Genomic DNA, 15600 nt, shown 5'->3' with positions numbered 1-15600 from the left:
GTTTGGCACTGGGAGAAGAATCCACATTGTAAATGCAGAGTTGAAGTGTGGATCACAGAATGTTCATTATGGTTATTTGCTTAAAGAGTAGAGATATTAAATTACTGTTGTAGACTGAAGCGATTCTTTTCACAAATCCTACAGCACTGCCTGTAGTGCTTATTCAGAGGAAGGCTGCTACAGCCACAGTTCTGGAAAAATTAAACAGCATACAGAAAATGGGTGTTATTCAGAAACAAATAAAGCCTACTAAATTGGTCAAAGGCATTGTTTAATTTATTTATTTAGTCTGTTAACTGTGTACATGGGCTTGTCCTTGAGACCCTTTTCAGCCATGACCCAGGCCAACAGACAAAAACTGAGTAAATACAGTGCATAAACAGTTATCTTGGTAACATGCAAAATATGCAAATATACAAAAATGTGCAAAAGATATCATGAATAATATTATTAAATTGAAATACTGTAAAGATGGTTATCAAAATGCCAGTCCTATAGTATTGCCTGTTGTGCTTGTCCCAATGAATATTCCAGTAGTTCTGTGGACTGCAGTAGTGGAGCATTTAAGTCACACCCAGAAAATGGGTGTCACTGAGAAATGAAAAGAGCTTAATGAGTAGATCAGCAACATAGCAATAGATTAAAACTGAAACCTTGTAGTGAAGTATTCTGATATGAATAAATGGGTCACATTATAAGCACATACCACTCAAGAGTGGTAATGGACCTGTAATTCTGTAGGAGGCTGTGACAGTTGCTTATGGACCTGTTGGCTTTATGGGAAGCTGAGATGTGTTAAGATAGAAAAGGCTGTAACAGCCATAGTCTGCAAAGAACTTGTTTATGCTTCTAGTATTGAGCAGTGCTACGATTTTATAGTTTCAGTTTTGATCAGTGTGAACAATAGAAAAGTGTGACTTATGTCTGAAATACAAGTATATTAAGGAAATGGGTGTAGCATCAAGGAAGAAAGTGAACTGTTCAATTCTACAGGTTTCCTAAGTTGAAACTATTTTGGCTGTATACTCCTAGTGATATGGAGCTGAGACTCTTGAGTTGTACAAAGTGTAGCCAGAAAAGAATTCTGCTGTAAAGAAAGACATATAACTCTACTTTCTATTTAAAGACAAATTCAGCTGTATACACATCTGGTATCTACAGATACATAAAATAATAGTGCCTAACTAGCTAAGAAAAGCAGTGTTGTCAAGAAGACACAAGTTATTTAGGGAGGGCGAAGTAGGGGGAAAAAAGAACACCATTTGTTCTACTGCTCAGGTAATGCAATATAAATTCATAAAGAAGTAAGAGACCATTTTATGTGCAGTGTACGTCAGACCAATAAACCAAAGGAAAAAAAAATGATTTCATGCACAATTTTGGGAAGAGTGTGGTAAAAATCTGGGAATTTTTTAGTAGAGAGATTGTTCATTACTAATATGCATTTACTATTATTTGAAGGTTTAGAAGGTCATGAAATTATTGGGTGCATCAAGTTCATAGGTTGGTGCTAGACTATCGGCCCTAGGGCCTATACAAGTCTAGCCATAACAATTCTCTGGCTATTTCTTCCCACAGTATTTACTTCCCTGGACCCCTGTCTAGCAGCATGACTGACGTGATCCTAGGGGTGAATTTGCTATTTCCCATCCACTCATTAAGATTTCTCTTGAAGAGGGCCAGTGATGTGCTCTGTTTGACATGTATCAGACATCTATTCCATAGCATGGGCAGTCTCTGGGTTATGAACCTGTCCCTCCAGCATGTTCTGTTGATTGTGGTAATGAGGTTGAGGTTTCTGGAGTGTGTGGTGTGGAGGGATTAAGATTTCTTTAGATGTAGCATTTCTAACAGAGCTGGGTCAGACATGGCTTTGTAAGTCAAGCAGAGATCGCCTCTAAGTAGGCAATATAAGACAGAGAATAGTTGGAGTTTTTTGAGTCTGTCCATATAGGACAACTGTTTAAGGTCTAGGATCATCTTTGTGAGGTACTTTGTGGCCTCATGCCAAATGGGGCATTGTACTCGATGACTGGCCTAATGAGGGAAGAGTAGAGGGAGACAATGACCCTTTTCTTCCTGGATGCAAAACCCTTAGTAATTAGATGTGCCACATAGAAGGACTTTCTGACCACAGTGCCAATGTGGTGGTCAAAAGAGAGGTTGCTGTCACCCCTGTTCCCAGATCTCTTATTCTTGGCCTTGGACAGTGCTGTTTTAACCTGTGCAGCAGTAATACTGGCTGCCTGGCAATCTACTGGTATTGTGATTGGTCCTTTGGGGTGTAGAGGGGTAAAGTTGGTACTGAATCTCTCAGATAGTGTATTGGCAATATCTGTTGGCTCGGTATAGGAGGTACCATTGTGCAGTAGCTCAGAGCAAATGTGGGTATTGCCATGGAGATTCTTTACATAACTGTAGAAGGCTTTGTGGTTGTCTTTACTCTCTACTGCAATTCTGTTTTCATAGCTAGCTCTAGAGGATTTGATAAGGGATCTCAACTTTTTTGTTGAGGCTTATAAGTGAGTTTTTCCAGTCTTGGGATTTCACCTTATTCCGCATCAGTTTCTTCCTTCTGTTGTAGAGTTTCTTTATGGCAGGGGACCACCAAATTGGCTTCCTTTTTTTGGAGGAGAGCATCTTGGTTCTATTGGGTACGGCGAGATCCATGCATTTGTGTAGGTGTTCATGCAGTGGATCGGTGTATGATTCGGCAGTTATGCAACTATTCTCCATTTGCATGGGTGCCATGAAGTTAGCCACCTCTGTTTTTAGGAGCCCAAAGTTAGCTTTGGAGAAGTTTTTATGGTGGTTACCTTAGCGAGTGTGGGGAGATGGGAGAGGTGTGGATTTCCATGGTGATTAGTTTGTGGCAATAACCCCCCCCCCCCCAAAAAAAAAAAAAAAAACCTCACAAACATCACATGGAGTTCCTTGGCCATGGTGTTAGCTTTTTTGTACTTGAACAAGTGTTGCAAGATACCAGGGGGGCCCTTGGAATGATATTGTAGAGGAGAGAGATCTGTATTGGCAACTCAGATTGGATGCTACCAACCACCCCGGTTTAAATGACGGACTGTCCATAGTCAGTGTACTAAGGCTCAAGTTTTATATTGTTTAAAACTGGTCCAGTTGTTAATTTGATTAAATTTATTGTTCCTTGACATATTCCACACTATTTTTGGATTTTAAATGTAATATAAAATGTAGGTTTTGTTGGGATTTAGATTACCATGTTTTATGAATTTTGGTGTGTGTGATTATGTTTTTAGTTATGGCTGTAGCTTGTTTCAACATTTAGAGTATATTGGTACTTTAAGAATATCTACTTGAGGTAATCATGTATCATGTGATTCTGTGCAGGAGTATAAAAGGATGGTGTTGGTTTTTAGTGATTTGATTCTGATGAAGTAACTTGTTTACGAAAGCGCTTAATCCTGGTCTGCATTAAATGTATTTGTTTCTACATCTGCCTGTTTTTTCCTTGGGACTGCTCTGCTATTTGTTCTTGTGATTAATTTGTGGTTGGATCTAACCAGGGAGGAGTTGACTACTGGTGTAGAGCAACAGTTGCTCATGTTAGTAATGACCAGGTCAAGGATGTTGCTATCTTTAGTGGGGGTAAGAATGAGCTTGTCTAGGGCATTGGAATTAATGAATTCCAGGAAACATTGCGCAAGTGTATTGATACATGAGTTGTTTTCCCAGTTAATGGAGGGGCAGTTGAAGTCACACAGTATGAGAGTGTTAGGTTGGAAACTAATATTCTCCAGGGTGCTTAGAAATGTGGAGTGTGAGTCTTGGGACATGGTTGTGGACCTATAGCAGGCTAGGTTCCCTATTAGAAGACCGAAGACGCATTCTTTCAAATACGTCTTGGTCGAACTCAAAAGCCTGAAATGGCAAAATATCGAAGCAGCTTTTAAGCAAATTCTTTCCCTTGGAAAGACTTTACTTGGCTGCTTTGTTACTTTGCTGTTTTTGGCACTGTAGTGCGGTCTCGGAGTTGGTTTATTTAAGTAGGGGGGTGTGGGGGTGAAACCCCCCACTTAATGTAATGTTTAAAGTATGTTTTTTTTTTTTTTTTTTTTTTTTGGAGCAGTGATTTTTTTCCCTAGGAAAAAAATCGCTGTTCTAACAGTTCGAAATTGTAAGCTTTCGCTTACATAGAGTCGATTAATCACCATTCACTTTTTTAAGTGCTCAGTGATCTAATATAGACCCGCAGGCTACGACCTGAATCGCTGTCTTGGCCAGTGTTAGCTGCACCTGAAGTATCTCTGATGTGTTATGTTGGGCTACCAGTCTGGAGGTATGTACATCCTTTATGAATATGGAAACACCACCACCTTTGGATATTTGTTTCATGTTTTGGGGCTGAAAGGAGTGAAATGAGTTATAGCCTGGTACAGGGGTGCTTTATGCTGCTTTGAACCAGGTCTCTGTTACAGCACACATGTCAATGTTCTCAGTTTTAAGGACCACTTCGAGTGAGTGCATTTTGAGATTTAGACTTCTAGCAATGAGCAGTATGACCCTCAGATTGCATTTGTTTGTAGCTGTTACAGTGGTAATTTGGTCTTTGGAACACAACCTAAAAAAGGCACTATGGGGCTGGCAAGAGCCTTGGCCAGTATCCAAAAGCCCAGGGGTGACAGATGCAGGCCATCCCAGGCAAAGCATCAAGGTCTGTCAGTTATGTCATCCCAGTCAGACAGATACTGGATCCCCTTGGAATGACACCAGAAATTTAGCCAATTGTCGAAATCAATCATTTTCTGCTTGTACTGTGGTATCATTCTGAGTGATGGTAGGATGCTGCTCAGGGATAGGGTTATACCCACCTGGGCTACATAATCCGAGAGCTCCTCCATGTCTCTTTTCATGTAGTCCAGGGAGGTACATCTCATATAACCCATATGTACAATGACAGAGTCATATTTGTACCTGTTGTTGAGGGACCTGAGTGCGTGCATTATGTAGTGGATCCTGACACCTGACAAGCAGCTGACATCAGTGTGCCTCACTATCGAGTCACCTTTGACTAGTGTGTTGGGCGTGCTGTTTTGTCTTAGGGGCTTTGGTTGAGTGGCACACTGTTTAGGAGAGGTATGTGTCCCATGATTAGTGCTGTGGTGTGTTGGTCAAGTGTATTTCTGTCTTGGAGGCCTCTGCTGTTTGGGTAGATTTTTATTGAGAGCCTCCATAAAGGTGGGTGTGTGGTTTGTGTTTTTATGTGAAGGCAGTGCTGGTCTGTGTCTTCTGGAGGGCTATGTGTTCCATGTGGTGTGGTGCAAGTGTTGAACTTCTCCTCTTGACCAGCTGTTCCGGTCTTGGCTGGAGAGTGCATGGCTTCCAATTTGGCTATATAAGTGCATCTCTTGCAAGCCTGAGTGTTGGGGAGGTAAGAGGAGAGGGTTGTCAGTGTACATGAGGCAGTTCCTACATTGCCTCAGGATGCCTAAGTTTACCAGGTTAATAGGAGAAACAGAGGGAACTGACCTTTAGACATGCCTGTAGGGGTGGGCATTAATAATAAGTACTGAAGCTGTTTCGTTGTAGAGCATTTAGTGCTGATAGCACTTTTGTGTGCTACAATAATTGCTTCAAGAAGTCTGATAAAGTGCTAGACTAATAAGCTGGTAAAGGTGCAGGAGAGGAGAGAACTAGCAGATCTAAAGGAAAAATTGAAGAGCAGACTTTTTGGCACTGCTCAGAAGCTTACAAACAGTCCTGGATACAGCAAATCTGTATCTGCACTAGACTAGTTACAGTAAAGGTGGGAAACAAGCACAAATGTGGGCTTTTAAACCAAAAAGTTGAAATGATGGAAAAACTGCCCAAATGGCTGATAAACTACAATGTCTGGGCCAGAAACCACTCCTCTTGTGGTACATAGGCTACCTAGTGCTTACTGCCCCCACTGATAAACCAGAAGGCTTCCCTCCAACACAGAAAGGCTTGGGGGGGGGGGCTCAGAAGCTTACAAACAGTCCTGGATACAGCAGATCTGTATCTTGACTAGACTAGTTACAGGAAAGGCAGGAAACAAGCTTATAACTTTTTTTTTCCACAATGCAGGCCTCCTTAGCATCAGCATATGACACTGCCTACTCTAGTCCTAAGGCACAACATGATAGACATTTGCTCCTGACACTTGTGTTGCATCTTCCGGGATGTCCAGGCTTCACTGAATGTCAGTTTTCTAGTGAGCTGAGCTGCAGCCTCTCTTCTGCAAAGATTGTATGAGCTGATGTCAACCAATCACTACCATCCTTTCTTAAGGTGTTGCAAGCTGATGACAGCAATTCACCCAATCATTGCTGGACAGCTTCTCCAGCGAGTAGTCTAGTAATTATTTCCAGGCCATCTTGGTTTTTATCCCCGTGTTCCATGGATTTGGTTGAATGTTGCTTGCTCAGCTGTTAAATAGTCAAATACCAAAAATCAGACTGACTTCTACCACTATACTTAAATCAGAAGGCATGATTTGAATGCAAGAAACAAAGAAAGCAAATCAATCTAAACAAAAGTATTATTACAGCAAAAAACAAAGCATCTTCTTTAAAATAATGGGACAACATGAAAATATAAAACAATTTCACAGAAAAGCAACTTGCAGATGTGGTTATGAGCAACTGTCAGAACCTGAGATCTTTTGCTATTTGTACTGACTATGTAAAGTCACTGGGGAGAAACTTTACTGCTGGTTCAAAACAATATGGGCTTAGGAAACCAGAATCAATACAAGAGTTGGTTTTGTAAAGCCTTCACTCACGTAGTGTGTTAAGAAGTATTTACAGCGATATCTAAAAGAAGTGTCTATAGAGGTATTTCCAGAAGTATTAACCGATGAAGAAAAAGAGTTCATCAGAGTGCAGAGTATTCTAATGAACGTGATGCAGATGGCCTTCATTGTACTGTTCCTAGCGCAGTTATGAGAGAAGTAAAGACTGTGGAATTTCCCAGTAATTTCATTATGGAAAATTACTGAGAAAGTCAGCAAGACACATATATAATTGGAGCTACTGAAAACTATTAAGTTGCTTGAAATGAGCTGTGTATCCATGTATTAAAAGAGAATGTACTTTGAAAATTAGACACAAGAAAATGAAAAGTATACCACTAATTATGCCCTTGCATTTTGATAATAGATTATTATTTTTTTTGGAAACTGTAATGCATATTTTTCTTGTATAGCAATACCATAAACTACTGAAACTCATAAATATTAAGATACATTTCATATGTATATATGTTTTAAGTATATACATATGTATATATATGGGTCTACTTCATATGATCGAAATTTTATTTGACTGAAATTCATCTGACCGAGACCATATAACCTAAAGTTCATAATACTGTAAACTCACTTGACACCTTACAATGCTAAATTTCAACATAGTAGTGACAGTGTGTATAAGGTAAGTAAAAGCTATATGCCCTTTTCCCCACTGTAGTGCGATCCTAGAGTTAGTATATATAGTTAGGGGGGTGGGGGGCACAGCCCCCCACATTGAGGTGTGTGGTAGGTGTAGCCCCCCCACCTATTTTAAATATTTTGATCCATAGACATACATACAAGTCCAAAAAATTACTCTTTTCAGAACAGAATACATAACCAAACTATGTGGGGGGGGGGGCTATGCCCACCACACCCCCAATGTGGGGGGCTGTGTCCCCCACACCCCCTAACTATATATACTAACTTACCTTATACACACTGCTACTACTATGTTGAAATTTAGCATTGTATGATGCCAGTGTTATGAGTTTCAGTCTAGTGAGTTTTCTCGGTCAAATGAATGTCAGTCAAATAAAATGTCAATCATATGAAGTAAACCTATGTGTGTGTATATATATATATATATATATATATATATATATATATATATATATATATATATATATATATATAGGTGTATGTGTGTGTGTGTGTATATATATATATATATATATATATATATATATAGTGTATAACTCTACGAAAATGACATCTGTTACTTATGTATCTATGTTATATAAAAATGTTTACAATGGTGGTCTAACATCCTCTACAATAGCACATACTAAAATGTATGCTGTTGAATCTTGTTGCATGCAAACGGTCTTATGTCATTTTTACAGATTTCTTTAGTTATAAACTTTACAGCATTTTCTGTGCTTATAGTATTTAGTTAAGACTTGACCTTCTGTAAATACAGGAATACTAAAGTGATATATCATGTTAATTTTCTCCTTTTATTGGACTCCAAGGCCATAATAGATACCTGCTCAATGAGGCGCTCCTTTTCGACTATTGGTGATCAGTGTGTAAACAGTGCTTGGCTAGATGAGTACTCGTTGGAGCGAGCATGTCCTGATGAGATGTACAGACAGCAGAGAAGAAGTTATTGTTCCTCCCTTAGACTCTCCAGTCCACGTGATTCTGGTACGTTATAATTGAAACTAATCAAACATTTCTTTCATTCTGTAAGTATCTTCTTCTCTGCATCCCAACATACCAGTACTAATATTTATAGCCGTACTGGTTAGACTAACAAATATGTTACACTGCCATGCAACCATTTTACATGACTCTATGTATGAGGCTGACAGCACTGTATGTTATTCTAATGAGATGATAATTTTGTATTATGAACTTTGTATGCACACTAAAAGGTACTGAAGACATTTATATTGATGTATAATGTCACAGAAAACACTTGATTTTAATTGTTTGCTTACGTGTTTAATTTGAATATCTGCATACTAAAAATAAACATTTTACAAGTTAAAACAAACTCAGATTATTTTTGTTTTCCCACTATTTTTGTTTATTAGGTATTGCGAATATTTTAATGCTGAAAAAGCTTTCACGTCTAAACAGCACATCAGATAAAAAGACAGTGCCTGTCATCATAAACTTGATAAAAGATATTAAAATAATTAAAATAAGCTGCTGAATGTAAAATCTGAAATGGGACCCCTAAGAGGCTTTAAAAGGCACATGTCTATATGTGGCACTTTAGTTACAACATTATGGAAGAGCCAGTTATTACTTGGAGAATGCAGCAGCTTTTCTCATACATTTCTGTATTCTCCAGCATGTGGTATACCATGTTCACCCACTTACATTCTAATATCGAAAGGAGCACTTGTGCCTAATTTGTCCATTGCGGTGCAGCTACCTTTTTCCTCTACCTTCCCTTCCCAACCCTCTCTGCCCCTTCTAGATATCCTAGGCCATCATGAATACCTAAATAGAGTCTATCTAGTCTGAAAGCTTGGTCAATAGGTCCGCAACACATTCTGAGAAATAATAATTTTCCTAGATACAGCAATATAGGTTGCAGTCTAGATACTCCAGCTGCAGTCTTTTTATCATATAAGGTCTTGTTAATAGTTTTTTAAATATTTCATATCTTATTGGAAGTTAATATTCCAATTGTTAAATAAAGAAATAGAATGAAAGATTTGTTTCCTTGTTCACCACTCTGTTTATGATTCTAACATCATGCTGATAAATGTTACATGTCCCTGTGAAGTTCAAGGGAAGAAGCCCCAAAATATTAAATGTCACAGAGGAATTTTTCTCACTGATTATGCAAAAATGACGATATTTCCATTTGTGACATTCTTTGCCAAAATTCTATCTGTTTATGTCTGGATGTCATAAACAATTAACCACATAATATCTCAGCTTGCTTTTTATTATGAAAAGTTAAATCTTGTCTAATCAGCATGCAATTGATAAATCTCAAAATGTCTGAAAACTTGTAAAGTTGCAACTCAGATCATAGATACTCCCAAAGTTATAAGCCACACAAAACCTTTTTTTTAACATAAGACAAAAGCCCCCTGTACCTCCTGATATGGAGACAAGCCCCTGGTACACCCACAAATTATTTATATACTTATTTTACGGTCACACAAACTAAAAAAAAGAGAAAGTGAGAAATATAATATTCACCTTCTCGTACATCTTTTTCTCTCTAACATTGGTTAAACAACCTGCTAACCTTTCTGTTATGCTATTCTATGTATCACTTAACTGGAGGTTGACAAACAGTAGGGTTTATCACTACCTGTACCATGCAAAGAAGATGTGATATGGTGGTCATCTCAAAGAGGTGACTGCCTACACAGTGAGTTCATTACTGTGTCTTCCTAGTGGTATAATGGTGTTCATCTACTGTGGACCTTATCAAGTAGCATTAACTACCAAAGTAATTCACAACATTATGAAAAGGCTTGGATGGTATAATCTTTTCTCGAAATAATGACTCCTTCATGTAAAACACAGTAAATTCTTACTAAAAAGATAATAAATGCTCAACTGATCTACAATCAGTCCAATGCCAGTAACAAGAAAGCACTGCAGACTCAGGCTGGTACTAAAGACCACTCATTGTAGGGAAATAAAATGGAGCTGATAGGTAGTCAGAGAACTAGCAGCCATTGACATCACGTCTGTAAAGGAGACATATTGGAATATTGCTGCAATTAGGCAATAATCAATTTTGATCTTCTGCTGTTAAAAGGGGTTTGTAATACATTTTAGAGTGCATAGCAGAACAAGGAGTGGACATAAAGTATTTATTTTCTGCCTGCCTCTCTGACACACACACACACACACTCCCCTATGGATAATGGTAATCAGGCATACAAAACCTGAGACCCAAAGATAGCTAGAACCAGACCGTATTTAACATCATAACTACACAGTAAAGTAAGGCCCATCATGCCAGGCAGTGGTAGGTAACTGTTAAGTAGAATATAGAACAATAACCAGTGCTGGTGTGGATGCAGCACTGCTTGATAGCCTGGGACTCCAGTGCTTAGGTAGTAACCGGAGAATCCATTGAGCTAGTGAAGATCTTTTATCATTTTAAACTGCCTTTACTTCTGTCTTCATCACGATGTTAGTGTTATTGGCCTTCTTTTTGCGATGACACTCAATTTATGAGCAGTTTAGGAAAAGTAAATTATTCTGGAGGGTTTTGTCCTGTTGATAATATGTGGGCAAATTTAAACAGTAATGCAAGGAGCAGGCTGTAGAATCATACTCAGCAGTGGGAAAAATAATACACTAGTTGTACCAGGCTGTGACTGTGATCTGCATACTTGTTCACTGAATGAAAATCCAAGGTGGAAAACTACTTCATGAAAGAAAGCACAGAAAACTGATAATTATAGCTATCAAATGCACCCCGGAAAAAAGAGCAGTGATGAAAAGTTGAAGCAAAGTGGGGTAGACTACCTGCATCCAGCTGCTGCACAGTTCTACAGAACCGAGTTTCCGTACACAGGGAGATCAAAGTGAGATAAGAAGAGTATGGAAACAAGGCTGAATTCTACCAACAAAATGTTCTGAAGTGAGTTACAATAGTATCCATTAAGGCACAGTGATAGAGACCATTGTTTTATGCTTATATGCTAATAAATAACATTATATAATTTATATTAAGTCCCAGTTAAGAACCAATCATTATAACTCTTTTTAGAAATTAAGATAGTTGAATTTTAAATCTTTTGATGATTTTGATGTCATGTTAGTATATAACTATTCGCCAAAGTTATACCATTAATGGCAAAATATCACTTGTGTTTACTCAGTTTTAACATTTTTAATTTATAATAATAAAACCTGGCAGGGGCAGTAGATGTTGTGGTATGTACTTCTAACCAGCCTGGTTTGTTCTCAGATTATGGACCAGATTGTTAGGACAGAAGACAGTAGGTCACATGATTACCTCCATCGCTATACCAGGTATTATTATTGGTGTTTTACCATAAAATTCATTTAAATTTGCATCTTGCTTTGTTTCTATTTTACGTGAATAAGTAATGTGTAGCCACTTATTTATTTAGAGATTATCTCTCTTAGTCAATGAGGTTCCACAACATAGTTTTTATATCAAGAACCAAACAAATCCACACCAGTGTATATTATCACACCAAACATAATTTTATATCAAGAACCAAACAAATCCACACCAGTGTATATTATCACACCAGACATAATTTTATATCAAGAACCAAACAAATCCACATCAGTGTATATTCTCACACCAAAGTCCACAAAAACACTGAAAAGAATGTAGAAGAACTATTTAATGTTATCTAAGTGTTCTGAAGAAGTTCATTGTGGTATGAAAGAAAGCATTTAACAGTTGAAAATAAAGAGTTCTGTGGCATTCATTCCTGTCAGCATTTTTGTGGACTTCAGTTTTTAAATCATTCCATCTACTTTGTATACCACTTTTTTAATAAAGGACTTTGTGGTAGCAAGCAGTATATGATAGACCAGATTGTTTTTATCCCCGGCAACAATCATCAATTTGTTCTGATTCCCAGGCAGGATGAAAGGTATTATCTTGCCAGCAAGTCCTCATGCTTACTTCCAATCACAATGTCTGCTGCAACCTCCAAGGAAGGTGCCAAGGAAACATCTTCACAAGGTTCTCAAACCATTTCAACTGACTCCTTTGCACACAGAGCAGTGGCAATATCCCTAGATCCTCTTGGGTTGCCAAGCTCCACATTCTTTGATGGAGGGTGAAACCATCTACTCTGACAAGGGACTTCATTTCTGATGCTTGCATCTGTGATCTCAGACTCTCACTGAAGTCAGTCTTGGGGCATAGACTGGTAAATTGTGAGCTTCTTTGATTAAACCTTTCTTCTCTACTCTACTCCAGTACAATGGCTATAGGTCTACTTTCACTGCAGTCATTGGTCAAGACCCATTTCCTTTTATCTTCATTTCTGAACAAGACCCCAAGGTACTTAAACTCCTCTATCTGAGTTAGCTGCCCCTCCTCACCTAATGGGGTGATCTGTTGTTTCCTAAGATGCAATCACAGCCTCTGGTTGGGAGATACCGATTTTCATCTTGGTCACATCACAGCAACAATTATCCCTCCACTGCATATTGAAGAACACAATCACTTGAGCTGAAAAGGGCATTATGTGCAAGCAAAAATTTCACTTTCATTTCCCCAGAATTGACATTATCCAGACTTGTGGCAATAACTTAATATCCTGTAAATGAAAATCACTAATCAGAGGACAGACAAGACGCAGTCTTGGAGAATCTAGCATCAGCTTTGAACATATTTGACTTGATGCTTGGAATACAGATGCAATTCTCATTCATCAAATACAGGGACTAAACGACATGAAATGACAGTCCCATGACTCTGTAACATTGTAATACTTCTGCAAGACATTACTGGTTGCATGGCCATATGCTTTCTCCAAGTCTACAGTGTACAAGTGGACAGTACTGGTAAATTCCCCAAAACACCAGTATGTTTGTAAGAGTTTATTTTACTTTTATTATTTGCTAACTGGGTAAGTGGGCTAATCCAAAGACACCTTTCAGTTATAATCCAGACCACAAGCGTGAGGGTAAATGCAGCATGTAAAATATATGGGCAATTTTGCCATAACCAATCAACCAGCATATTTGTGGGAGGAAACTAGAGTAGCCAGAGAAAGTTCTCATAAGCACAGTGCCAACATTTATACTCTACAAAGGCAGTGACCAGAAGTCAGGACTAAACCCCAAACCCTGACACTATAAGGCAGAAATATTACCCAGAGCAAGAATGTTCCATAGACAGAGCTGAAGCCACATCCTTAATATTTCTAAAGCTGTGCTGAAGTGTTTATTTTTCATGTACTATATGTTCATTGATCTCAAAATTATTGAATTTTAAACTCAATATTGATAGTGCGCTATCCCTACTCCTGTCCATTGATATGGGAGATGTAGGTTTGCACATGATTAAATGCAGAGCACTTCAGCATGTGTTATAAGGCAAATCCTAAAAGTGCTATCAAAAGCTAAAAATACTGCATTGATGGCTGCTGACAATATCCCTGGATGCATCTTAAATGGCATGAAGCATGATTTAGCAACACCCCTAACAACACTGTTCACAGCCTCCATACAGGTTTTGTACCAAGTGAAAGGAGAGCACCTACAGTCCCCTGCATAAGGGAGGACCTTCTACAGACACAGGCAATTATAGACCCATAAGTCTGACCAGCCTTGTATACAAAGTCAGGGAAAGACTTATCATGGAACTAATCAATCAGGACATAGGAACCTTCAATTACTGGACCCATCACTGTTTGGATTCATCAAGGGCGGGTCTTGGTTATTCAGTTTGGTAATTTTTTTTGAAAACATCACCAAAGCAATTTATGAAGGTAAAATGGTATACACAGCATACCTCAACCTAGCCAAAGCTTTTGGCACAATTCCCCACTCAGGCATTGGAGAAAAGCTAAATAAACTAATAAACTGGGAATAAACACTTGTGTTACTCACTGAATTGCTACTTGATTTGTGGAAAGGTATTAGGTAATCAAAACAGGGGAAGATACCTCCATAAAGAGACCAATTACTAATGAAATCTCCAAGGGCTCTGTGATGGGACCTCTCCTGTTTAGTATCTATTTTTCTGAAATAAAAGTCAATACCAAAGGGCTGTGACTGACTAAGTTTGCAGATAACTGTAAGCTAGGAGCAGTCTTTGAATCCCCAGATGACTTAGCCATCCTTCAGGAAGATTTGTGTCAAATACATAACTAGGGTCAAAATCATGGACTGAAACAAAAATACCGAAAAATTCATTATTAGATGCTTTGGGAAGTCATCTACTCCAGGAGACTACCACATCAACAAATGCCTCTAAGAGCTGACCCAATTGTTTGGGATTTGGGAACTTATGTGGACAGTGGCCTAACATTTGACCAATTGTGTCTAGATCTAGGGATGTCGTTGACCCCCTTTACTTCACTCTCATTAGGCCAATCATTGAATATAATGCCAAATGTTCTCCGCTATACAGGATCCAATGAAGGCAACTGCCTTCATTGGATCCTGTATAGCGGAGAACATTTGGTGTTACTAGTTTTTTCTTGGTTCTCTCCGTTTTTCCATTTCTGTGTGTTATTGAGTATAATACCCCCTTTGCATGTATCTATCCTAACACATGCAAAAACTGGAACACCCACAGAGATACGTTAATAAATGGATATAGGGCCTAAACAACACATCCTACATGGATCGACTCAAAGCTTATCATTATTCTTGGTATCCTACAGACAACGAAGAGGTGACCTGTGTCTGGCATACAAGATATCCGCTGACCCATTGCTGAGGAATTTATTGAACATCAGCAATTCAAAAGGCATCGAAATACTAAGTCAACAGATCTAAACCTCTTCTTCAACATCAACGAAAAGGTTTGGAGGGACAAGTATGCCTTGCAGAGGATCCTTTTGCTGTGGAACAGTTTCCACCTACAAAAAACAAAAGTTCTTCCCTGCCCATTTTCAAGCATAACTTAGATCTCTGGATAGGAAACCGAAAATGTACCCTATGACTGCCCCCTGTTCTACTAATGGACAGATGCAGCTCCTAAATGCTTTAGCCCACACATGGGTCCCCTCGAATTATCTGTTATATGCTCCCTGTTATTCTCATTAAGGGTAATATATAATTATCTGCCATGGAATGAGTTAGACCAATCTATAACCAAATGAGATAAGTTACTTTAAGAACAAAAAGGGAAACTGGCTAAGCTTAAAATGGCCTGC

The 15600-nt window shown here is 38.5% G+C and overlaps 1 protein-coding gene across 4 annotated transcripts in view; it reads left to right on the top strand.

Annotated features, from left to right (window-relative positions):
• LOC122813204 (voltage-dependent R-type calcium channel subunit alpha-1E-like) overlaps nt 1-15600 on the top strand; it is a 4399719-nt gene that overhangs the window by 4249519 nt on the left and 134600 nt on the right. For all 4 annotated transcript variants that reach the window (XM_044085387.1, XM_044085385.1, XM_044085384.1 and 1 more), the window contains one exon: nt 8260-8434. In XM_044085387.1, coding sequence (XP_043941322.1) covers nt 8260-8434 — 175 coding nt within the window. The remainder of the gene's footprint in view (nt 1-8259; nt 8435-15600) is intronic.

The sequence above is a fragment of the Protopterus annectens genome, chromosome 10.part0 (genome assembly GCF_019279795.1).
Source record: "Protopterus annectens isolate FY-2018-M chromosome 10.part0, PAN1.0, whole genome shotgun sequence".
In the NCBI taxonomy this organism is placed as follows: domain Eukaryota; kingdom Metazoa; phylum Chordata; order Ceratodontiformes; family Protopteridae; genus Protopterus; species Protopterus annectens.
Note: the sequence above shows the minus strand (reverse complement) of the source record. Positions and strands in the feature narration are given on the sequence as shown.